General features: G+C 48.4%; 1 protein-coding gene across 1 annotated transcript in view; it reads left to right on the top strand.

The window, feature by feature from the left end:
* LOC115309644 (carnitine O-acetyltransferase-like) overlaps positions 1 to 25,732 on the top strand; it is a 62,338-nt gene that overhangs the window by 11,274 nt on the left and 25,332 nt on the right. The window contains exons 4-5 of the mRNA XM_042288159.1: positions 19,441 to 19,563; positions 20,845 to 20,967. Of these exons, the coding sequence (XP_042144093.1) occupies positions 19,441 to 19,563; positions 20,845 to 20,967 (246 nt within the window). The remainder of the gene's footprint in view (positions 1 to 19,440; positions 19,564 to 20,844; positions 20,968 to 25,732) is intronic.

Raw genomic sequence — 25,732 nt, 5'->3', positions numbered from 1 at the left:
GTATGGGCATCGGCGATAGGTGTGGTCCGCTAACCCGCAATGGAAGCACGGAGGGCGTCGGTCGGGTGTTCGCCACACGTCGGTCTTGCGCGATGCGCGAGGCTCCGGGCAGGCATACTGGACCTGGTCGTCGTGGCGTCGTTTGTGCTGCGGCGCAGGAGACTGACATCGGGGCGGCGCGACATAGGTGCGACGAGGAGGCGGTGGCCGTCGGGCCACTGCGGCATAACTCAACGTCGGTGGTTCCGGTGCGGTGCTGACGAGAACCTCAGGCTGCAGCGCTTGCTTGACTTCTTCCCCGACAATCTCGGCGATTGAGGGCGAAGCTGGGCTTGTGGCGGCAGGTAGAAGCTTCTTGATCTCCTCACGGACGACGTCCCGGATTATCTCGCGGATGTCCGTGGTGTTGCAGCCGGAAGAAGAAAAGGAAACGATGCCGGGAACTCGGTGATAGTGGGCGGCTCGTGCTTGAAGGGCACGTTCGATGTTGGTGGCCTCCGTCATGAAGCCTTCGACTGTGGTAGGCGGGCTTCGCACAAGACCACCAAAAATGTTTTCCTTCACGCCGCGCATAAAGACTCTGAGCTTCTTTGCTTCAGATGCTTCAGGATCGACGCGGCTGCTCAGTCGCAGGATGTCTTCCACGAAGCTAACGACGCTCTCGTTAGGGCCTTAGATCCTCGCTTGAAGAAGCTCTTCCGCGCAGTCTTTTCCTTGTTGGTTCGTGAATGTTCTTTGCAACTCAGCCTTGAGTTGCTCGCAGGAAGTGATCGAAGCTTCGTGGTTCTCGAACCAGATCACGGCGGTTGCTTCCAAGGCGAAGTACGCATTCTGTAGACACTGTTCAGGTGTCCACCCGTTATGACGGGCCTCTCGTTCGTACTGTTGGACCCAGTCGTCGATGTCTTCGTGGTTTTCGCCGTGGAAGGGAGCCGGTGTCCGAGGAGCGACGGGTAGGTAGACGACGGCAGGAGCGGCGGAGTTCTGGGACTGGTTGGCCATCGTCGTCTTCTTCGGCTTGAGCTTGTCCAGCGGCAAACCGTTCTCAGGATCCTCTACCTTGGCGCGGCGGCTGGTCCGAGTTTCAGTTTCCGCGACGAGTGGTCTTCTCACCGAGCCGGGAATCGGACTTGCACTGCGGGCCCTTGGAGGGGAACGCTGCACCGCATGCGGTACCCCGCACCTCCACCAAAATGTCACGGGTGGTGATCAAAAAACCAATAAATAAACAGGAAGAAATAAACGTTTAATGTGGCGAACTTGTGCAAAAAATAAAAGGGTACAAAAGATAATAACAGAGCGGCGCGGGCGTCGAAGTCGGCGTAACAGCAGAGTCGAACGCTGGGGCGAGACTGACTGCAGATCAGCACGCGGAGTCCCTTATGTACGCGCGTTGGGTTCTGGAACAATCGGCCTAGATTGTTCGGCGACTGGAACATTTGGAACTCGATCACTCGAGAATGTTCTCGAACACACTAGAACGCAATGTCGAAAGAACAAATAAAAGGGCATTCCGCTGACTGGAATCGAACCCAGACTTTCCGCGCGACTGTCAAGCACGGTAACCACTCGGCGACGCACGCGGTCGCTCGCCGACGAGCGTGGCATTATACAAGCATCCTACACTGTTGGCAGGACCAACAGGGTGGCTTGATTTTTTGGATTGTACAGAACAAACGTATCTGAAGCACGCAGTCGTATTGGGGTGTGAAAATATTGATTTAATCGAATAGTACGGGCGACCAGAAATTTGCAACTCGCATTTAACAAAAGCTACTAGGGCTTTGTCAAAAAAAATATTTTTTTTTTCACATAATCTTCTCTCACACTAACGCACTTCTCTCATTTGCCTTCAAGGCTTTTGATACCCTCAAACACACAAAAAAACGCTTCCATTGTTTTCGTCAAGCCACTGCTCTGTGGCAGCGCGCTGCAATCAACTCATCGAACCTCCTTTCTTTTAGATTTTTTTTTAATTCTGAAATGAAAAGAAGTTACTAGGGGCCAGATCAGGACTGTAGGGTGAGTGGTCAAGCTCTTCGAAAGTACAATCTCGTATGACACCCTGGGCAACGCGAGACTGGTGAACGGGGGCGTTCTCATGCAGGAGGGGGACGCCTCTTGTCACTAATCCTCGTCGTTTTCCCGCTATGGCCTCATGCAGTTTTCGGAGAACGTTGGAATACTATTCGACTGTTTTAGAGCGCAGCTCTTAGGCGCCCTTTTCCGGCTTGAGCGGCGTCGCCGTCGGCGTCAGCGTAACCGCGCGATGCATTATGGGAAATGTCCCATAATGCACCGCGCGAGCCCCCCCCCCCGGGGTCACGTCACCTCGGGGGGGGGGGGGGTCACGTGACTCCCTTGAGGTCACGTGACCCCCTCCCCGAGGTCACGTGACCTCGGGGGTCACGTGACCCCCAAGGTCAAGTGACCCCGATGACGTCATCGTCGCTGGACGTCACCGGCATCCGCATCGTCGTCGTCATCATCACTGATGACGTCACCGACATCCACATCGTCATCGTCATCATCACTGAAGACGTCATCAGTGACGTCATGTGACGTCGCTGACGACGTTACCTGCATCCGCATCGTCATCGTCATCATCACTGATGACGTCTTCAGTGACGTCACTGATGCCGTAACCGGCATCCGCATCGTCATCGTCATCATCACTGGTGACGTCATCAGTGACGTCACTAATGACGTCATCGGTATCCGCATCGTCATCGTCAGTGATATCATCGGCATTGTCATCGCCACGAGACCCCCCCCCCAGTACCCATCCCTTCTCCTCCTCAAGAGCTGCGCTCTCATTTGGCGTTACAGAGAGTTGTAAACGGCTTCCACTATTTTGCCCTGCGGTCGCCATCACTTTCTTCCGTGAGCGTTGCGTCTTAGAATTTTTTCGAAGGGGCGGGGGGGGGGGGGGGGAGAGCGGGGTGGGAGGGGGGTCATTGAATGCCTCCAATGCATAGACTGCTGTTTTGTTTCGGGGTCCCACTGGTAAAGCCAAGTCTCATCCCCAGTCACAAGACGGGCGATAAAATATTCTGGGTGGCTTTCATAGATGTTCAAAAGCTCCTTTGACGAATGGAAGCGATGTTGTCGATCCTGTCTAGAGAGGTTTCGTGGCACCCATCGTGCTGAGACCTTCGACATAGAAAAAACGTCATGGATGATTGTGAAAGCGCTGCCATACTAAATGTTTAATTCTGTAGCAATCTCGGACCCCTTTATTCGGTGATTCTTCTTGATGAGGCTCTCAGCTCGGGCTAAATGATCCAAATCGGTTGAAGTGCTAGACCGCCCTGACCTTGGGTCGTCTTCCATGCCCACTAGACCGCATTTAAACTCGTTTAACCACCAAGTTACTTAGCATATGGAGGGTATTTATCGCCATACACATTCAATATTCTAATATGACTTTTCTTGGTGGAACTTCCTTCTTTGCCCAAAAGCTTTATCAAACTCCCGTACTCAAGCTTGAAATCGGGGAAGGAAGCCATGTTTAAGTGACTGGTGCAGACCCGAAGCGGAACCGGAAGTCTTGATACTACGAGCATGTTTGGCTAGAGAGATTAGCTAACCAACGATTATAGAGACATCACTGTCATACTTTTGGTTATATTCGAGTTGCGAAACTTTCTGATCACCCCTCGTATTAGGCAGTTTTAATACAACGTACGCAATTTTAGCGCAAGCTGGCGCTAAATTTAGCACTTGCATTAGCGCATGCTACAATAGGAAGTTTCAGAATAGCGTTCCTCCACCGCGACGTAAAAAGTCCGAGCATCTCTCGCTTGCAACACCACAAGTTACGCTACCAATTTTTATTTCAACACACGAAATGCTGTCATTTGAAAACATGAGGAGTTTTGGCCCAGAGTAACATTTTAGGTTTGTTGAAATATGCGAATCCGAAGAGAGCGGTCGACCGGTCGTGCCCGCTTGCGTCGCCTCGGCAAGAGAGGTCTCGTGTACTGACCCTCGCACACATACCCGACGTCTGTTTGCCGACAAATGTTGGCGGGTCGCAAGCAGGAAATGACCGGCAATCTCTGCCAACCTTGCTAGGTTTCCCAAGTCACTCGGGACGTGCACCTCCCAGTGCACCTCTCAGTCAGTCGAAAGCAAAGGAACTGTTGCCTGGGAGGATGAGGACACCACGGCCTTGCGATATCGACGGTCAACACCAGTTTTGATGGCCAGAAGAACGCCGTGTGCGCGCCAAAACCGGCGACGTATGACAAAAATCCCGGAGATGCACACACGAAGATGGAGCGGTTTCGTGAGGGATGTGGGGAAGTTTTGAAGCCAGCCATCCGTGCACGCGTGAAACGATACCTCGCATTTGCCCAAGCTTCGAGCGCCCGATCCTTGAAACGGCCATGCTCTATCTCTCTCCGCGGAGATCCGATAGCACCAAAAAGTTTCCTCTTTTAGAAACAGCAAAGCCCGGAGACTAACATTAAAAACGAGCGTGCTGGTAAATATTCTTGTGTTTATTCTGCACGGAGACTAGTCGGGTCGAAGTCAGCCTCCTTTGCGTTTGCGAAGAGTGGTCTTCTCCCGAGATGAAAAGCTAGCGCCCGCTGACGTGTTCTTCTCAAAAGGGGAAGGGGAAAGAGAAAGTTTGACTAACTGCACTAACTAGCTCGAAAGCTCCTCTTCCGATATGGATCTCGAAGCATGTTACGTCTCGGTTACCTTCTCGCTCATCGCTGCTCGAATCTATTCTTCACTTTGGTCCACACAATCACTGTTCCGAGGAGCCGTCGTGGCTGTGCGGAACAGAGTGAAGAATAGATTCGTCCATCATCTGGAAGCCGCCATCCTGCCAGGCTTCAGTGTCGTGGGACAGGACTCGGTGTCGGTCAGTTAAGACATTCGTTTTATTTCGTGCGTATTTCTTCGCCCCGCTGAACTTTGTTTCTCGAGTGCGGTTTTGCTGAGCGTTTTTTTGTATTTCTTTATTACTTCCTTACTAACTGCTTTTTAGCAATGTTTAGTTGTTGGGTATATTTCGTCATGGCGTAGAGGCCTGACGGTGCTATAGAGAGGGTGTTCGCACGCGTTTGGTTGTGTCCCGTTTAGGGAATGCCCGGAGGAGTTGGTTTTTGTTCTTGCCGTGTGCGGCTGACTTTTCCCGTTTTTATTAAATTTTAGATTTTTTCTTTTACCTTTACGTGTCGTCGACCTCTTTGTCTGACTCCACCAGGTGTGGACATATCGCCTTGCCACCGCTCGAACCTTTATTGTTTATTTTTTTAACGCAATTTTCGTTAAGATAGGAGTTCTGTAATACTATCCTTATTTATTTATTGTTATTCCCTACCCCTCTTCGTGAGCATCTCTCCGTGTGTTTGGGACCGTTTCTGTGTCTTCACTTTTATGTATTACGGAAGTGAAATGCCATTACCTGGTGATCGGTGTGATGCGCAATGAACAAACCCCAGCGTTTGGTTTTGGAAAGCATTGTATAAAATATATCGATAATGTGGTGACTTTCTATGTCTCAGTAATATGGCAGCTAATAGCCAGTGATGCTAGTTTACAGGGAAAGTTTTATAAATCGAAACAATACAACGTCTGTGCCTCTTCGATATTGAAGGTCTACTCACCCTGCTGATTTGATTAGATATGTTTCTCGTGGTTCCCCGCTCTTATCAAAACATAAATAACTCTTCAATACCTCCGAATGCGTTTATAATTGATTACAAAACATAGACAAAAATTCAAGGAAACGATTTCACAATTCATAGAAACGCACGGGTCCCAGGTCTCGCAAAAAGAAAGACGTCTTTTTCCGAGATTGAGACTTAAATATAGAACATACAAACAAAATGCACACTTTCTCGACTTGCTTTTCGAGTAGACAACTATCACATCTACATTTTAAGAAAGAATAAAAAATAAGATTATATTTCGTTTCTTTTTTTAAAATCGATTTAATTTTTTTTTTTTTGGCTTTCGCATAACATTAACGTAAACGTACCGCAAAGGGAATTTTATACAACTGAGTGATTTTATACTATATATTGTCACGGGTGGTGACCAATAAACAAGAAATAAACAGCAATAAATAAACGGTTAATGTGGCGAACTTGTGCCAAAAATAAAAGGGTACAAAAGATAATAACAGAGCGTCGCGGGCGTCGAAGTCGGCGTAGGAGCAGAGTCGAACGCTGGGGCGAAACTGACTCCGCTCGCCTTGCGGAATCCCTTATGTACCCTCGTGGGTTTCTGGATCGTCCGGCGTAGAATGTACGGCGCGTAGAACATTCTAACCTCGAATCAGCCAGACGGTTCTCTAATTCACCAGAACATCACATTACAGTGTCAACAAAAATGTGTAGCCGCGGCCAGGAATCGAATCCTGGCCTTCTGCGGGAAAGCAAGCGCGATAACCGTTAGACCACGAGCGCTTTTTTTTTCTTTATTGCCTGTTTTTTTTTACAGGTTTACTTCTTCAATAAAAAGTTTAAACATGAGCCAATTTGGCTGATGAGGAAAGTAACACAGAGTACAAATCGTCAGAGATCTTTGAGGGTCGCAAGCTTTTCAACCAGTGGCAACCAGTCAGGAAGTGGCTGCTCCACCTTATAAATTTCTTTCAGGTAACACATGCTTTCAACGAAATACCTATGAACAGGACGCACATTAACATCCGCGTGCCGTACCGCCATACGACATTGCCACAGACTATACAGTGCAATGAGCATAAACATGTCATAGGGAACAGTGTCTCCACCTTCCACAAACAAGTATCGTATGCCATACGGCGTTAACGGGAGATCTTTTTTTTAAAGTTCTTTGAAGGATGTCCCAAAAAAGACCGCATCCCAGCAATCTAGGAATACATGTTCTAAGGTCTCGGGTTTTTTACACAGCAAACAGTTTTCAGACCATGCTACTGGTATGCCCTTGGACACTAACCAGGTTTTGACAGGGAGCGTTTCACTGTGCAGTTTAAAGAAAAACGTTTTTGCACATGCGGGGACAATCATTCTCTTGACTCTTTTTAAAACGTCTTGTCCTGGTGCGGCACTGTACAAGGATCGGTACAAGGGGACGAGAAACAGCGAGTCGGTCAGATCTCTCGACAACCGTTTACGGGGCACTCCTGACAAATATTCTAGCGAAAACCGCGCTCTTAAAAACCTATATGCGTCGATGACTTCCTTTAAATACCCTCGAATCAGGCCGCTGTAGCCACTTGACGCCACAATAAACTCAGACATCACGTCTCGTAACCTCACTTGAATCACGGTGCGTAAAAATGGGTCCCTTTGGTCCCTAAGGAAAATAAACCTGTTCACGAGCTGCCTGATGAATAAATGAGAAAGACCAAGGCCCCCCGTTTTGACTCGGCGGAAAATGTTCGTTCGACTAGTTCGCTCCCAAACCGAATTTCATATAAAAACCGCAAACACTCGGTGCATACGTTGAATGTTATTCCGTGAACAGTGCAGCACCTGTAGCACGTACCACAGCTTAGCCATAAAAAAAACATTGCATACTGTGGCCCGAGCAAACATAGACAAACAGTTTCCCCCCCACTTGGTCGCCTTTGAGCGCATGGCTTCTGTTTCTTCGCGCCAGTACTCGTCATTGTTTCGGTAGTGTTCCAAAGGCACGCCAAGACAACGCACGGGCGTGGCAGACCAGACAATGCGTTCAAACACCATTGGCGTTGACGGCCAGTCGCCGTGCCAAAAACCGGTACACTTGTGCCAGTTCACTGAACTACACGTGTGTTCACAAAACACCCTAGTTAGATCAATGGCTCTTTTCACACTTTCCTTGTGGGTACAAAAAATAGCTACGCCATCCGCGTATGACAGCAGACGAACTTCGCTAGCTTGCAAACAAAACCCTTTCACATAACTATCGCGTATAACACTTAACCAAAAAGGCTCCAAGAAGATACAAAAAAGCAACGGCGAAAGTGGGCAACCTTGCCGCACTGATGAAAAAAGGCGAATCCGTTCGCTAACACTCTTGTTGATAACTAAACTGGTGGCGCAGTTACGGTATGCCATGCGCACGCCATCACACAAAACTGATCCTAAATTCACATGCTTCAAAATAGAAAAAATAATATCGTGGGACACCCGATCAAAAGCTTTCTCGAGGTCTATCTGTACCACTGCGACCCTTCGGTCCATCGCATCACAACATTCTAAGATGGAACGCGCAACATGTACATTCGTGACTATACTTCTCCCCTTGATACCACATGTTTGATACGGACCGACTATAATACTTATAACGCTTTGTAGTCGTTCCGACAACACCTTCATTAAAATTTTGTAATCAACGTTGGTCAGTGTTATAGGACGAAAGGACCCTACTTGGCGGAGTTTCACGTGATCTTCACACTTGGGAATTAAAATCGTATGGGTACACAGAAAGGACGGAGGCAAAGCTTTAAGACGGTACGCTTCACTAAACACACAAAGCAATAAAGGTGCAATTTGGTCTTTGAAGGATTTATAAAATTCCGCTCCCAGACCATCCGGTCCAGGCGATTTTCCGGGCTGCAAATGGTCTATCGCTTTTTCAACTTCGCCCAAAACTATTGGCTGTTCTAGTCTTTCTTTAAGGTCTTCGTCTAGCCTCGTCATTAACGGCAGATAAAGCCTTTCAAACTCCGTCAACTTCGGCGTGCGATAACTGAAAAGCTCCTGATAATATTCGACAAACGCGCGTTCCACGGTTGTTCTATCACTAGACAGAACTCCTTGATACAAGATTTCGGTTATTTCATTTCCTCGCGCGTACTTCTTTTCCATTCCCAAAGCTCGTTTCGTTGGTATCTCGCCAAGCGATAACCGTTTCAAACGCGATCGCACCATGGCTCCCTTATAGCGTTCGGTATCAAGAGCCTCGAGTTGTTTTTTCAACTTGATTATGTCTTCTGAAAAAAGACCTGGTGAACGACATTCTTGGCGCGTTAACTCTTGTAGCAGGCAGCTTAGCTGTCTTATGTATTCCGTTTCCTCGTGTTTTAAAAAACTAGATCTTTCGATGGCACTCATTTTTATCTCTTGTTTAAAACATTCCCATTTTGCGCCGATACCATCCTCTGCGGGAGTCAAAAAGCAGAGATTTTCCCGAACATTACCTACGAAGATATCGTCCTCTAATAACTTAGTATTAAATTTCCACAATTCCCAACTGAATTTCTTGTTAGCGTCCGGGGAAGAGGACAACATAAAAGAAACGAGGCAGTGATCGCTAAAAGACACGTGATCCACTGCGTAATTTTTGCTTATCGTGATAAGTTCGGGGGAAACGTAGGCCCTGTCTAAACGCGCGTGGCTTGCTCCTAGGAAGTGTGTAAACTGTAGGCTCCTTGCACTTGATGAAAAGTGAGCGGCGTCTTCCAGTTCACACCGCTGTATCATATCGCACAAGTATTCAGAACTGACGTCTCTATATCGTGCTCCATTCGATCTGTCCTCTGGGGCGCAAACGCAGTTAAAATCCCCCAACAAAATGACTAGGCGATCTGTTTGAATATACTTCGTAATACTTTTAAAAAAAAACCGTCTTTCTTCAGCCCGGTTAGGAGCATAAATACACACAGCGCGAAAGGTGAAACTACAATAAGAAAAATCACAAAGTACCATCCTACCCGACTCACAACTGATAACTTGTTCAACCTTTCCAATACACTTTTTAAGGAACACCAAACATCCTCCGGACATCCCAACTGCGTGGCTAACGCACACATTGTACTGAGACCCGAAAATCCGCACCATGCTTTCCGTCCGGTCTGCACTTTCTATCTTTGATTCTTGTACTGCGACAATGTCGAGGTTTTTATCGGCAAACAGGCGGCTCAGCTGACATTGCCTGCGTCTGGAACATAGGCCCCGCACATTTATAGTGCCCACACATAGGGGTCTTTCAAGCATAAGCTTTAGGTGGAAGCCCGTTGGAGAACATAGAACTTACAAGGTCAGTCAGTGGCGTGCCGAAAAGACTTACTGCTTCTGTTCCTTGTTACGCGTTAAAGGCACAGACTGGGTCTTGAAACGTCCTACCTTGCCACACCACTCGCGTTCTAGGCGCCTCAGCTGAGTCTCCCCCCGGCCTGAAGGTGGGTCCTCCAGCGCCCGTTTCGCGCTCCCCGTCACTACGTCCATATCGTTGTTCTTATCGTCGTCCTTAGAAACTACGGTGTCTTCTCGTTGCGCGGGTCCCGCCGGGGTGCTAGAAGTCTCCGTGGCTTGATCGGGCACAACGTCTTGGCTCGCCTCGGTGTCCACCTCTTCTCTCGGTGCCCCGTGCGGAAGCTCCGGTGCCACAGGTCCTGGTATTGAGCTGGCCGCTGCCGCCTCGTTGCGTGGTTGCTGAGCCAGTGAAGTCGACGGTGCGGCTGCCATCTCAGCCTCGTCCTCGTCCATCACCAGCTCGGATGCTACCGTGTCGGTGTTGCTGCCGGTGACACGGGCGTACGTCTTGACGCAGTCCCTGGTTTCATGCCCGAAGGCCCGGCACTGCGAGCACCGAGGTGCTCTGCAGTCTCGACGTATATGGCCAGTGCGCCGGCAGCGCAGGCATATCGGTGCGCGTCCGGGGACAACGGCCAGGACCGTGCCTCCGCCAATCCGAAGCTGGTGTGGGAGGCTGTCCAACGGTATGCCTTCGTTCAACGTCATCCGCACGGCCAGCGTTGTAGACTCGACGTCCACAAAGCCTTCAACCTTCCAGGTCTCTCGAGTGATATCCTTGACAGACCCGTACGGCTCGAAGGCCCGTCGCACCGAGTCCACCGGGACGTCAAAGGTCACCCAGTGGAGCTTTATACGCAGCTCCCTTCGGCTGGGGTCGACGACGTGGCACAGCTTGTTCTTTACCTGCAGACTTCCGGCCTCCAGCAGTTTCGCCTTTGCCTCCGGCGTGCGCAACTTGAGCAGCCAGACGTGACTCCTCTGGTAGGCTCCCAGGCCTGCCACGTCCGACAGAATGCCTACCTGGTGTAACGGCTGCCTAAAATCCTCAATCCGGTAGGGGCGTCCTTCAAGGTCAGCGTGAAGTACAACACTGAGTTTCGCCGTCTCCCCGGTCGGCAGCGGAGGCAGTTGAAGCCTATAGTCCTTTGGCAAAAGCGTAACACCATTATCACCCCGGCCGGGCTCGGCCGCCCCCGATGACGGAGAGCGATTCATATCACGTCCGCTCGCTATCGCGTCCGGAAGTGGAATCCCAGACCACGAGCGCGCTGCCTTCTTGGCCAGCTGCACTCACGGCAATACAAAGAACGTGTTTCGGGCTCTCCATAGACATAAAAAGTATAGATACCCTCCTAGTAGATTGCCAGTATTTAATTGTCAAATTTTGGGAACAATTAACCGTGGGGAGTTTTGACATTTTTAAAGAAAAAAAAAAGCAAAACGCCTAAAATTATTTTATAGTATTAGAGCTTTTTACCTGTCCTCACAGAGCGCTCCAAGACGTTAATATAATGTGGACTGAAAATTCACGGCGGGAGATCGAGCGAAACATCCGACCCATGACGGATGTGAAAAACACTGCATCCCGCCGCGGCCTTTTAAAATTCGCCAGTCGAGAACCAAAAATCCGACGAACTTGGGCCTTGTGGCTACTGCGTTTTCAGAGGCAACCCTATAACATATATCTTTTGTAGAGAAATTAAAAATTCGACCCTTTTTGCCTTCATAATTTGAGATGAAAACATCTACATATTTTGTGAACAATTAACTAAATAATTAATGAACTAACTAATAAATTATTTATTTTATATATATATACAGGGTGTTTTTTTTATACTCACACAATTCTTTAAAAATGCCGAGAAAGCTACACTAATGCGGTTTGTGCAGGTGGGTTATACGGCCAGGCGGACATTATGTGAGTGGCTAATCTTTGCGATAAGTTGGCTAATTAATTAAATTCGTTAATTAACGTTTTAATTATTGAAAATAGACGTATGGTTCCAATTAGAAATTTGTAGAGCATCATCGAAAACCACTAAATCAACTATTCTTGGAAGGATATAACGCCGGGGCAGCATTTTACGGCGTTCTGTAAAAACGCTCGATTTGGACGCGTTTTTAGATTTCGGTTTCTTATCGAAGCGCATCTTTGCGCCCGCGGTCCTGCTCCCCAGTGGCTGAGACGCGCAACACACGTGCGCCCTACTTCCCTCCGTTCTACGTGGGAGGCGAGGAGGTGGCTTCGCGCCGCGACCACCGGGGAGCAGGATCGCGGGCGCGTAGATGCGCTCCGATGAGAAACCGAAATTTAGAAACGCGTCCAAATGAAGCGTTTTTACAGAACGCCGTAAAACGCTGCCCCGGCGTTATATCCTGCTAAAAATAGTTGATTTAGGGGTTTTCGATGGTGCTCAGCAAGTTTCTAATTGAAACCATATGTTTATATTGAGTAATTAAAAAGTTAATTAACAAATTTTAATTAATTAGCCGACTTATCGCAAAGACTAGCCACCCACCTACTGCCCGCCTGGCCGTATAACCAACCTGCACAAACCGCATTAGTGTAGCTTTCACTGTTTTTTTTAAACAAATGTGTAAGAATAAAAAAAACACCCTGTATATATATATATATATATATATATATATATATATATATATATATATATATATATATATATATATATATATATATATATATATATATATATATATATATATGTATATATATATATATACTGTGGATGAAGAGAGGAGAAGGTGATTATTGAATTTATTGCATTGAAGTTAGGGAAAGGGAAAGAGTGTTGGCGAAAAATTGGGCGAGGAGCGTTGATGGAGCCCGCAACATTCGCCTGTCCGGGGCGACGCCTTAACCGATTAGACCATCCCGGCCACTGGTTTCGGCGGACTCAATTTCTGACCAGCTCTCTGTGTACTCTTTAGTTTCTAATTCGCTTTAATTGGGAGACGACAACCGTTGCTGATATAAGGCCCGATTTAGGTCATATATAGACAATTGCAAGCATGGCGCCACAAGTGGTGCTCCATGCGTGCAAGCACGTGCAACGCGCGGGTGAACGTAGCTTTCGCAAGCTCGTAATCGCACGGGCGTGCCTGCTCGAGCAGAGACATGGCGGCGGCCAGTCGCCCAGCTTGCAATCGTCTATATATATATATATATATTGTCACGCGCGTTGGCGAGCAAGCGCGTGCGTGGCTGAGTGATTACTGCGCTTGGCTGTCGCGCGGAAGGTGTAGGTTCGATTTCATTTAGCGGAGTGCCATTTTATTTATTCTTTCAACTTGGCCTTCTAATAAGTTCGAGAACATTCTCGTCTGGTCGAGTTCCGAATGTTCTACACACCGAAAGTTCTACGCCGAGCGATCCAGGAACCCACGAGGGTGCATAAGGGATTCCGCAAGGCGAGCGGAGTCAGTTTCGCCTCAGCGTTCGACTCTGCTGTCACGCCGACTTCAACACCAGCGACGCTCGGCTGTATTCTGTTTAATTTTTTTTTAATTTTTGGGCACAAGTTCGCCCCATTAGAAATTTAGTTATTATCGCCTCATCACTTGTCATCCGCGACATTTTGGTGGGGTGCGGGGTATTTGCATTCTATGCCTGTAGACCGTAACCCTTCGAAAACACGCCGGCCAAGTGACGTGCTCAGCCCCGGGAGGGTACCCTTCGCAGAAGACCAGACCAAGGCCCGGTCAAGTCGCCGTAACCAAGGCCTGCCCTCGGAACTCGGACCCCTGCCGTAGACATCAAGAAAAAAACCCGCGATGATGACCACTCCACCCGCAGTTGTCCACCCGCGCTGCCCGTACGCCCGCGCCCTTCCACGGTGAGCCTTATAAAGACATTGAGGACTGTCTACAGCAGTACGAGTGAGTGGCCCAGCAACACCGATGGACGGAAGAACAGCGCCAGCAGAGTCTTTACTTTGCGCTCGAAGGGACGGCCAGGCACTGGTTCGAGAATCGCGAGTCTTCCTTGATCTCGTTGATCACCTTCAAGGATGCGCTGAGGCGAAAATTCGCCTACTAATATCGACGGGAGAAGGTTAAGGACCTTTTTCGAATGAGGACACAGGGATCAAACGAGACTATTACCAGTTTTGTCGGGGATGTTTTGGGCCTGGTCGCTCGCCCTGACCCTGAAGCCACCGACAGAAAGAAGCTGCGGATCTTAATGCGAGGTGTCAAGGATGACATCTTCGGTGGTCTTCTTCGGAACCCACCCTCCACTGTCGAAGACGTCGTCACGGAGGCCACGAACATGGAACGTGCCCTCCTCGCAAGAGCCAGCCACTACCATCGGCACTCGAGCGTCGCTGCTGCTTCTGCATCGGGCTACGACATCAGCCCTAGCGTCCCCGGCCTTCGCGACATCATCCGCGTCATCGTCTGAACGGATCTTAAGAAGCTTCTGCCGACTGCTTAACACCCGGCCTCAATCTCTACTGCCGAGGTCGTCCGAAACGAGGTTCAACGTTCGTCTCTACCAGATGCCCCTGTCACCGTGGCAGCACCCGAAGAACCGACACTGACCTACGCCACCATGGCCCGACGACCGCCGCAAGCTCACCTCCAGGTCACGGCACCACCCCGACGTGAACCTCCAGCGCCGCCGCTTTCCCAACGCCTGGAAGATCGGGCGCACGACCAACCAGAACAAGCAGCGCCACGAAAGACCGACTTGTGGAGGACGGCCGATCGACGCCCGTTGTGCTCTCACTGCGGTGAATCCGGCCACATTTACCGTCGATGCCCCTACAGACAACTGGTGCTGCGTGGGTGCCACCCGAGCGACTCGCGCCCAAGGTACGACGAACGCCCTCGCGACATCCAGGAGTAATTCCGACGCTCGCCTTTCCAGTGTCGTCTCTCCGCCGTGAAGCCCGCTCCCCATCGCCACGAGGTGCAGCGTCCCCAGTGCAATGACCCCGCCGAGAGAGCCTATCTCCCCAGCGTCGCCGGGAAAACTAAGTGCGGCAACGCCTGGATGCGACGTTGCTGAAAAAGACGGAAGCAAACAGCCTCCGAGAACGCCAGAGCGCTCTCACTCTCCCGACGCCCCGCATCGCACCGACGCCCCTGCAACGGTTTCTAACAGCCTAAACGTTATTATTGGTGTCCTCGACGCATCGGCACTCGTGAACACCGGGGCAGACTACTCAGCCTTGAGTGGGAGGCTCTCTCGCCGCCTGCGAAAAGTGACAGCGTCGTGGGATGGACCTCAAATACGAACCCCCGGAGGGCATCTCATCACACCAGTGGGGAGATGCACCGCTCGCGGCAGGATCCACGGCGAGACGCGCCCTGTGAAGTTCGTCATTCTACAAGACTGTGCCAGGGATGTCAATCTCGGCATGGACTTTTTTGTGCGAATACGCCGCCTTGATCGGCCTTGGTAAAAACAGATTGAAAATGCGGACGCCTGTTCCACCTTCAGAGAAACCCCAAACAGCGTCAGCCATCGTCCGACTCGCTGGTGACCACGTGAACATTCCGCCGCTATCAAGTGTTGTCGTACCCGTCGTGGCTGATGCAGCTACCTGCGGCGAAGTTGTTCTGGAAGGCAACCTTCAATTGCTCCTAGGAAGAAGAATAAGCGTCGCAAGAGGAGTGACTGTTCTTCACGATGGTTGCACTATGGTCCGCGTGACAAACGTCCGACAAGAGACGGAATACCTCACAAAAGGTGCCGCTGTGGCCACGTCGAGGAACTTCGGAACTCCGCCGAAATCGCCGCGATTGCTGAAGAATCATCTCCACCTCAGCAAGACATTACGCCGCATGCGCAGCTTGACATTGACCCCAAGGTTCCAGGCCCGAAACTACGGCAGCTGAGTGACCTCCTCGCCGAATACAGCGACTGCTTCGCGACCTCGTCAAAGGTGCGCCAATCGATCATTGCGAAGCGCCGCATTGTCACCGAGTACGATGCAGTCCCTGTGCACCGATCTTCGTACCGAGTCTCCATAAAAGAACGGGAGGTCATCCAACAGCAAGTGGAAGAAATGCTGAACGACGACATAATCCAGCCTTCAAGCCGTCCATGGGCCTCTCAAGTCGTGCTGGGTAAGAAGAAGGACGGAACTATTTAGATTCTGCATGGACTACCGGCAGCTGAACGCGGTAACGAAGAAAGACGTCTATTCACTCCCCCGAATCGATGACGCGCTAGACGGGCTGCGCCACTCTCGAATCTTTTCAACGATGAACCTGAAGAGCGGCTACTGGTAGATCGAAGTCGATGAACGGGACCGAGAGAAGACAGCTTTCGTCACGCCTGGCCTGTACGAGTTCAAGGTGATGACTTTCGGCCTATGCAGGGCGCCGGTAACTTTCCAGCGTGTCATGGACACGGTGCTGCCAGGGTTGAAGTGGCAGGGCTCTCTCGTCTGCCTTGACGACGTCGTAGTGTTTTCAAGTGACTTCGACTAACACTTGCGACGACTCCTAGCTGTTCTCCAAGCCATTCAGACCGCCAAACTCACACTCAAGCCGTCAAAGTGCCGGTTCCCCTAGGACGAACTGAAGTTCTTAGGCCACGTGGTTCTTGGCGGACGCCAAAGGCGTCCGCCCAGACCCCAAGAAGGCTCGCTCCGTCGCGGCATTTCCAGCGCCGACAGACAAGAAGACCGTGCGAAGATACCTTGGACTTTGCGCCTACTATCGACGCTTCGTTAGGGATTTCGCTAAAATTTCCGCACCTCTCACACAACTCACGAAGGACGCCGAGAAGTTCGAATGGGCCAAGGAGTTGCAGCAGGCATTCGACGAGCTGACACGACAACTCCAGACTACTCCTGTGCTTGGACATTTCGATCAAGATACGGAAACCGAGATTCACACGGATGGAAGTAACGCGGGACTGGGTGCAGTACTGGTCCAAGAACAAGAAAGCATCGAGCGAGTCATCGTCTACACAAATAGGACTCTGTCCAAGGAGGAGAAAAATTACTCCACGACTGAGAAAGAATGCCTTGCGGTCGTTTAGGCAACCGCAAAGTTTCGAACGTACCACGGGAGCCTGTTCCGCGTAGTTGCGGACCACCACTCCCTTTCCTGGCTTGCGAACCACAAGAACTCGTCAGAACGCCTCGCTCGATGCAGTCTCCGACTACAAGAGTTCAACATGACTTTGGTCTACAAGTCAGGCTGCAAGCACAGCGACGCTAACTGCCTGTCCAGAGCCCCCGCCGAAACCCCTTCCGGCTGCAGCGACGACAATGACGACGAGTGCTTCGTAGGAGCAGTGAACACCGACGACATGCCCCGACGTCAACGGGACGATCCTGAGCTGCGCGCATTAATCGAGCACCTGGAAGGGGGCGGAAGTACCATGCCACGTGTCTTCTCACGAGTACTGCCGACCTTCGCCATTCGACAAGGTGTACTCTACAAAGAGAACTTCGGGGATAACAACACACCGTGTTTGCTGGTAACCGCGATCGACCTTCGGGAGAAGATCTTTCAAGCATGTAACGACGACCCGACGTTTGTACACCGCGATTACAACCGAACACTGGCCCGCATTCGAGAAAAGTATTACTGGCCAAAGCTCCCCAAAGCCGTCCACCTCTACACCCGATCGTGCCACGAGTGCCAGCCACGTAAGAAACCGCCGACTAAGACGGCAGGTCCCCTGCAGCCGATTGCTTCCAAGAGCGCACCGTTCCAGCAGATTGGAATGGATTTGCTTGGCCCTTTTCTGCCGTCAAAGTTGGGAAACCGCTGCTGGATAATTGTCGCCACAGATTATATCACTCGGCACGCAGAAACGAAAGCCCTTTTTTCGGGGAGTGCTGTGTAAGTCGGCAAGTTTTTGATCGAGTCCATCGTCCTCTGGCACGGCGCTCCCGAAGTTCTGATTACAGATCGCGCATCATCGTTCATGGCACAGATGACCCAAGAAATCCTCCGGCTCAGTCACACCAGCCATCGTAGTACCACTGCGTACCACCTGCAGACCAACGGGCTGACGGAGCGACTCAACAAGACAATCGCCGACATTATCTCTATGTACGTCGACGTAGAGCACAAGACGTGGGACGAGGTGTTGCCCTACGTCACGTTCGCCTACAATACGGCGGTTCAAGGGACCACTGAATTCAACCCTTTCCAGCTGGTACATGACTGGATGGTAACGACCATGCTAGACGCCATGCTGCCCCATTAGTCATCTGACAATGGGAGCGACGACGCCCAGGTGGTTGCTCAACGGGCCGAAGAAGGCCGTCAGCTCGCCCAACTCCTGATTCAAGACCAGCAACGCGTCGATGCGGGCCTCTACAACCTTCGTTGTCGGGACGTCCACTTCCAGCCCGGAGACAGGGTGTGGGTCTGGACACCGATTCGCCGCCGGGTTCTCAGCGAAAAACTCCTGAAGCGCTTCTTTGGACCCTACAAAGTGCTCCGCTGATTCGGGGATCTGAACTACGAGGTGATGCCCGACGGAACACGGACTTCATCACGCCGCCCTCTACGACCGGCAGTCTTTCACGTCGTGCGCCTCAAGCCGTACTACGATCGATAGGACTATGAGTTGTGTTTTGTAATGCGCTCGATAGGATTATCTTGAACAAGTCTACGTAGTTTGCCATTATTTTTTGGTTTGCCTTTTTTTTCCGGCACGTCGCACCCAGACGATGCGCTTTTAAAGGGGGTGTGGGGGGGGGGGGGTAATGCCACACGCGTTGGTGAGCAAGCGCGTGCGTGGCCGAGTGGTTAACGCGCTTGACTGTCGCGCTGAAGGTGTAGGTTCGGTTCCAGTTAGAAGACTCATTTTATTTATTCTTTCAACTTGGCCTTCTAGTAGGTTTGAGAACATTCTCGTCTGGTCGAGTTCCGAATGTCCTACGCGCCGAAAGTTCTACGGCGAAGAATCCAGAAGCCCACGAGGGTACGTAAGGGAATCCACAAGGTGAGCAGAGTCAGTTTCGCCCCAGCGTTCGACTCTGCTGTCACGCCGACTTCGACGTCTGCGACGCTCTGCTGTATTCTGTTCCCCTTTTTATTTTTGGGCACAAGTTCACCCCAATAAACATTTAGGTATTATCGCCTCGCCACTTGTCATTCGTGACAGTATATATATATATATATATATATATATATATATATATATATATATATATATATATATATATATATATATATATATATATATATATATGATGAAGAGCGGTCCCCGCTCGAAACGTCGTAATAAACTTCGAATTAGTAACTCCGACAGTACGCATCTTTCACTTATTTACTTTTCCCGGTTCATTGTTTTTATATTTACCTTACTTTATCTCTATCTCTCTCTCTCTCTCTCTATATATATATATATATATATACATATATATATATATATATACGTTGGTTGGCACTGGTGCTTGAAGTGCTCGGCATTTCATTGTCTTTATCTGAACGTGTACTTAAAGTGTGTCGTTAACATAAATGATGAATATTGCAGCCAGAAGGCCGGGAGCTTTGAAGCGTCTAAGGACGACGCGGAAGCAGCTCCACAAAAACTGAAATTTGTTCTTGGACCCGATACGCTGCACGACATAGAGAAAGCAAAATCGTCACATGCAAGGTCAGTATACCATCTGTAAGACCAACCTAAAATCAGATATTAGACATCAAGGTATTGATGGACGGTTCACTTTTTGGCCTGCGATAGATCCTGCAGGAACACTCACTAGGAGTGTCAGGCGTAAACAGAGATTATTTTAAAAAGATGTTTTCCTTTTAAGCATTTTAACTGCGTTATTGCAACAACGAAGTTGGCCATTACACTCGCACACCTCAACACACTAGGGGCATTATCACGAATTTTTATATCTCAAAGATGCTGAAGATCACCCAACGCATGTAAACAGTGGCGACAGTGTTTTTTTACATTGTAAAATGAACTGAAAACATCGGCGGCTGCGCATAGAAAGTTTTAACCTTCACCAAATTTGCAGCTGGATTGTGGATTTTACCGTTGGAACTTTTTCACGGAGTTTTTCTGGTTTTCTAAAAGACAGAATAAGACTAACAAACTTGACAGTCAAATTGGTGAATTTTTTTGCACTATTTCTTCGTAGGCGAAGCGAACATTCGACGCACTTTGTTGACTGCTAGGTGCGCCTTTCAGGATATGCCGCCGTAAGTTACATACATGGCTAATTTATGGTCTTAGATCACGTCCAGATTTGACTACGGAAGTGTTCTAATGAGATTTCTTACAGAAAGAGAACTAGGTCTTGAAATTTCAGAAGGTAAAATGCGCTACCCAAATGCATATTTTGAGAGAGATTGAGTTGTCTGATTGCAGGCACTAATTTATTTCGTTTTTTTTTTTTACAACGCACAAAACACTGGCCACCCTTGGTATAATTATACACAATAAGACGGCAGTATTACTTGCCAAAATTTGATTTTCCAGCCGCCGAAGTTCACTGAACAGATTTAATTTAACCTGTTATATTTATTGCGAGCATACAGGAGTCTGCAAGTAGGTCGTAGGTATACATAGCTTGCACTGACGTCACTTGGCCGGATATAAGAGGGAAAGGGCGCGAGCTTCCGCTGCATTAACAAATGCGCATGCGGTCATCAGAAAAAAGGACGGTCTGACGTGACGTGCAAGCCACCTCTATGGCTAGGTCCAGAAGGGTCAAGTTTGATTTCTGTAAATATATGTTGAAATTAAAATTTTATATTTCTTTTGTTCCCTCGCCCTGATTTTATCTTTGAAATTTGTCAGAGATTCTTCAGCATCACTTCGCGAAAAATGCTACTTTAAAAGGAAGAGAGAAAAAAAAGTGTAACGAACTGCGATTACCGATTAGAATGCTGTAATCCATAATATTGACAATTAACACCACAGATATGCCGGCGGTACTGAAAGGCTCTTCTATCAATTTTCAAACTATGGAAAAAAGTTCATTCAGTCGTGCAACATGAGTCCAGACGGCTACACGCAGATGGCAGTTCAACTGGCGGCCTTCAGGTAAGAAGACGATTCCTTGCACGCGTAACGCGTTTTGATGGAAATGAGGGTTACGCATTGACGGCGTTCATCTTTTTCGTATTTGGTGTGTTTTTATAACCTAGTTTTTTAAACAACTTTTCTGTTTTTTGTATCAAGGTAATTAGGTATGTTTATCGGTAACTGTGTTGAAGAACGGAAGCGTAAGGTTCTCTCACCTCTACATGTCCCGGTACCGATACGATAAGGAAATATGTTTAGGGGTGTAATTAAAAAAAAAAGAAACAGTCTCGGTGTGGGATGTGTTCCACCTTAACACAAAATAAAACAGTGGGTAGTCATTTCTTTCAGTTAAGCTTGGAATTCTGCGATTCAGGTGCAGGTTCCATTCGGGGTTATATGTTTCCTGAAACACATCAAGTATCTGGTTTCTTCGGAATCATACCCGTTATCTTGTTTCCTTCTCTTATCGCTACGTCCCTTCTCTTATCGTATTTGGAACATGGGCATGTTCTCTAAGAATTGAGAAATCTTATGCTCCAGTTCCAATTTCTTCAACATAATCCTCGATAAGCACCGATCTTCTCCTCGACATAAAAATTGACACTGCAGAACAATAGATCGAATAAAAAAAAAATCCCGAAATAACCGCTTCACATTTAGAATCAAGAGATACCCTTAATTCGGCAGCTTACCTATAAATTCTGGTTGACACACTTGCTTTTGAATATAACCGTGAGCACACTAACTGTTTTTATGCCATTTGTGACTGTTTACGACAGAATGCGTTTCAGCGCATTCGGTTGAAATGCTACCGCCCGATGCCACAACCTTCGATCAATACGTGGCAGTTCCGTTCGCTCTGTTACTGAACCTTGGACCTTTCGAAATTTTAATTAAATTATATGTTATGATTTTGAATGCTAAAAACACAAAATTAAACAAATGAGTGAAGTTAAAATGGTAGTTTACTCACTGTTGAAGCATCTTGCATATGTCACTACATCACCACTCTCCCAAAAGCGTGAAAAAATGGGAAGCCACAAGAGATGTCCAACATTCACAATTGCCTACTTCTTGTGACGTTGGTGACGTCACGCCTCCAAAAGTTTCGCCCTTGTCTGTATATTTCGTTTCAGCTTAATGGATTGTCCGGTGATATACCAAACTTACTACGTTTTTGCGCTGATCATGTTGAAAGATCGTGAATATCGTTAGATACGATATTCATTTGATTAAAATACGCCCCTATATTTGTTAAATGAATTATGAACATCAGTACGAGCATTCACGCCAAATCTCGCAGGAATGCATGGCTCTTTGTGTCGTGATGTCACATGAGACACGGTAACGTCAGAGGCGGAGGCGTTAATATATTTCCGGATTGGTTAACAAGGCCGATGATGCGTACAAAGATTATCGCCGAAGATTTGAGCTTCCATCAATAGAGCAACTTTTGCCTTTTTAAGAACAAATGTATTTAGCCGAGACAGAAGTCAAGAGTTGTCATGAATTTCTGTGGATGATGTTAACTCAGAGCTTTTCGCTGCTGCCAAAGTAAAAATTGCGTGTTTTGCGAGCGCAATCTGAGCAGTCGTGTTCTGTTAAAATTTTAATTACTTGCGCGGAGGAGAATAAAAATTGTGGATAATGTGCGGACGATATTCCCCAAAGCAATGACATATTTGAATTGAATTATTTTCTGAAGGAAAACACTTTACAGGACAATCCCTTGAATTCCAGCCTAAACACCCGCCTATGTGTTTGCGTTTGTCTTGCAAGCAGCGTCAAATACGCCAGTGCATTAGGTCTGTGCCTCGAGTGGTCCTTGGAGGTAAATGATGGAGGAGCGCTGAAATGAACGGCCCTTGGAAGCAAATGGCGGTGGAGCACCTGCTCCTGGCACGTTGGTTTGCGCGTATACACAGCAATGGTGGACGGTACTTTTATCAAACACCTCTATCAGGGTGCTTTATTTCAGACGCAGACGACAGTCCGAGCTGATAGGGTAAATCAAACAGCGTCAACAGCGTACCGTCATGGTGTTCGTCCTGTTTCTGTACGCGTTCTATCATCGCTGAACCAGTGGTAGACAGAAAAGGCGTATTAACTTGCACTTTTGATGCTCCTTGATGGTTCTATTAGCTGGTACCATCGGCTATGTTTGGACTTAAGCTGAGACGAAGAAAAAATGATGTTGGCTGCGACGTCACAAAAAGAGCCGACGCCGTTTCGTGCTGGGCCAACCGATGCGCCGCGTGTTTCTCTCTATGTTTCGCGCGGATTTACCGCAAAACATTATTAACGCGAATACCTTATATCTCCAATTACGAGAAAAGGCGGCGCTGTTGTGCACGAAAGATGGCCACATCAAAGATACTAGATAAGAGCTTCCTACAAGTAGCGACATCCTTTGAAGCACCTACTGCGTGACGGTGCAGGTTTTAGAGTCGCACTTCTCTGGAACAAATGCCAGTTTGCTCCAGCGAAGTGTGATTTGTCATTCATAATAATTGTCGTTACTTGTAAAAAGCACCCTCAAGAGACTTTAGGTCACATGAATATGTCATCAAGCACGCGCCGCTCAAGTCAAAGTGGACGCGCCTCAGAAATAAAACAGAAACAAAAGCACAGCAGCGCAGATGGTTCGTCACTGGAGCCGAAGGGGGCGCTGCGGTTGCGCAGCGGGGGAGCGTGATTTCATCTCCGGTGCGCCGTGTGGAAAATGAAGATGGGCGCTCTGCCTGGGGGGGGGGGGGGGGGGGGGGGGGGGAGGAATGCGCTACGTGTAGGAATGCTTTCGCAAGCAGTTTTAAGTGCCCTCCTATACGTTTTTGGCTAGATGTCCACATTCCTTGAAGTCCAGATAAAAGTGAAGCATAGATAGAATCGTGGCGGAGAGACTCGAAACCTGCAATCGCACAAAAACGCATTTGCACTAGGCAGAAGTTGAACCAAGACCTTCTAGGTTATTAAGCGCATGTCTACCCAGTACGTCACGACACATCGCTTCTTTTTTTTTTTCTTTTCTTTATTGAAGTAGAAGTTAATCAAGGTTACGCACTTTGGAGAGCTTTCAGTTACTCGATAAAACGCCCACCAGATATTTTGGGTCCAAGAACTGAAATCCTCGAACTTGGAGGAGAGCTTCGAAAATACTACACCATTCGAGTACATTTTCATCCGCTTAATACACACTCTGAGCTTGTTCCATAGGTATACGAAAATGCACATGCATTTATTTTTGCATCTTAATCGGGAGGACGAAAAGAGATCCGCGTTTTGTTTAGTAACCCAGTCAACATAAACATCTCGTTGGAGACCTCAATTGACTCCACATTCAAAATCGTATCGTATGTGGGCGTTGATATAAAACGTTCATTTTTTAATGTACGCTGGAGAATGTTCGAGAAAAATATCACATCTCAGCCGAAATTAACACATGCTGCGCGTTCTCTGGCTTTTTGCTTCATGGTGCGAATATGCCCTTTTCTTTGAACCTTACTTTGACGCGGAGGGTGTCGCTGTGTAATTTGAAAAAGATAAACTTTTGCAGCGGCGACCACGCACATCTTTACGCGCACAAGTAGGTTTTCAACATTAACCTTCTTGTACACGTTTATATAGAGGGGGAGGGTCGGGAGGGCGGGGAGAGACAGTAAAGAAGGTCCCACGTGAGTGCTTTCTTATTAACACCTAAAAGGTACTCGCGCGAAAATCGTGTTTTTAGAAAACTCACACAGTCCACGATCTCTTTCAGAAAACCTACAACCTTCATTTCGCCATGACATTATGAGGTAACCAAGAACAATGGGATATAAAGCGCCGGAACTCTTTGAATAAAAGAGCGTATAAGCGTATGCTTCTGATCGCGCAAGAGCATAATACATGATACAATTTGCCTAACAAACAGGTTCGAGAGCCCAAGCCCATTTTGGGAAGCATGACGAAACAGACTATCTCGGCGCATAGGCTCCCAGCCGGAACGCAAAATAGAGGTTGCAAATAAGCGGGGAAATTTGTGAGTACTCATGCAATCGCAGTGAAGTATTTGTAACACATTCCACAGCTTTGCCCTTAGAAAAACATGACACACTGTTGCTCGGGTGAAGATAGACAGATCGCTGTGCTTGCGTCTCGAAGCACGCCGACCCAGGTCGGCAGCAATATCCGACCAGTACACCCAGCTGTTACGGAACGAGCTTAGTGGCGTGCCGAGGTAGCTGGCTAGCACAAAGGTTCAGCTTACGCCCTTAAAAGTCGAAGGCGTCCTCGCCTAGAAGCTGTGCCAGAAACCGCAGCATTTGTTCCAGTTAACTGCTACACCAGTCGCATTAAAAAGTCTGTGGTCAATTCCACCGTCTTAGCAAGAATTTTGACTCTTCATTTGTAGAAGACAAAAAAGCTACGGCCGGCAAGGGCCGTTGTCGATGCTCCAGTGTGAAAGTGAAAGTGAAAGTGAAAGTTTATTGGGATTTTCACAGGCCAAGCCCGGTAGGGAGGTAGTCTCGAAAGGCATTTCTGCCTGACTGGGCATCTACCCCCCACAGTTTACAGAAGTGCAAAAGGTGGCACGGTATACAGCATTGTAGCATTCTTTTCTGCCTAAATATACAGGAGCCGATGATCGTGCGACCGAATGGTGTGAGCACCGGAAGCAGGAATTCCCGTGATTTGAGGTGCTATTAACGTGAAACGCTCTTTGTCAAGGTGTTCGGCATTTTGTGAGGCCCAGATAAAACGTGGCCGGGAGGCTCGACACTGATTGGTTGACTGGTGGGGAGGG

Source organism: Ixodes scapularis, unplaced genomic scaffold (assembly GCF_016920785.2).
Source record: "Ixodes scapularis isolate PalLabHiFi unplaced genomic scaffold, ASM1692078v2 ptg001212l_1___fragment_1__unscaffolded, whole genome shotgun sequence".
NCBI classification, from domain to species: Eukaryota; Metazoa; Arthropoda; class Arachnida; order Ixodida; family Ixodidae; genus Ixodes; species Ixodes scapularis.
Note: the sequence above shows the minus strand (reverse complement) of the source record. Positions and strands in the feature narration are given on the sequence as shown.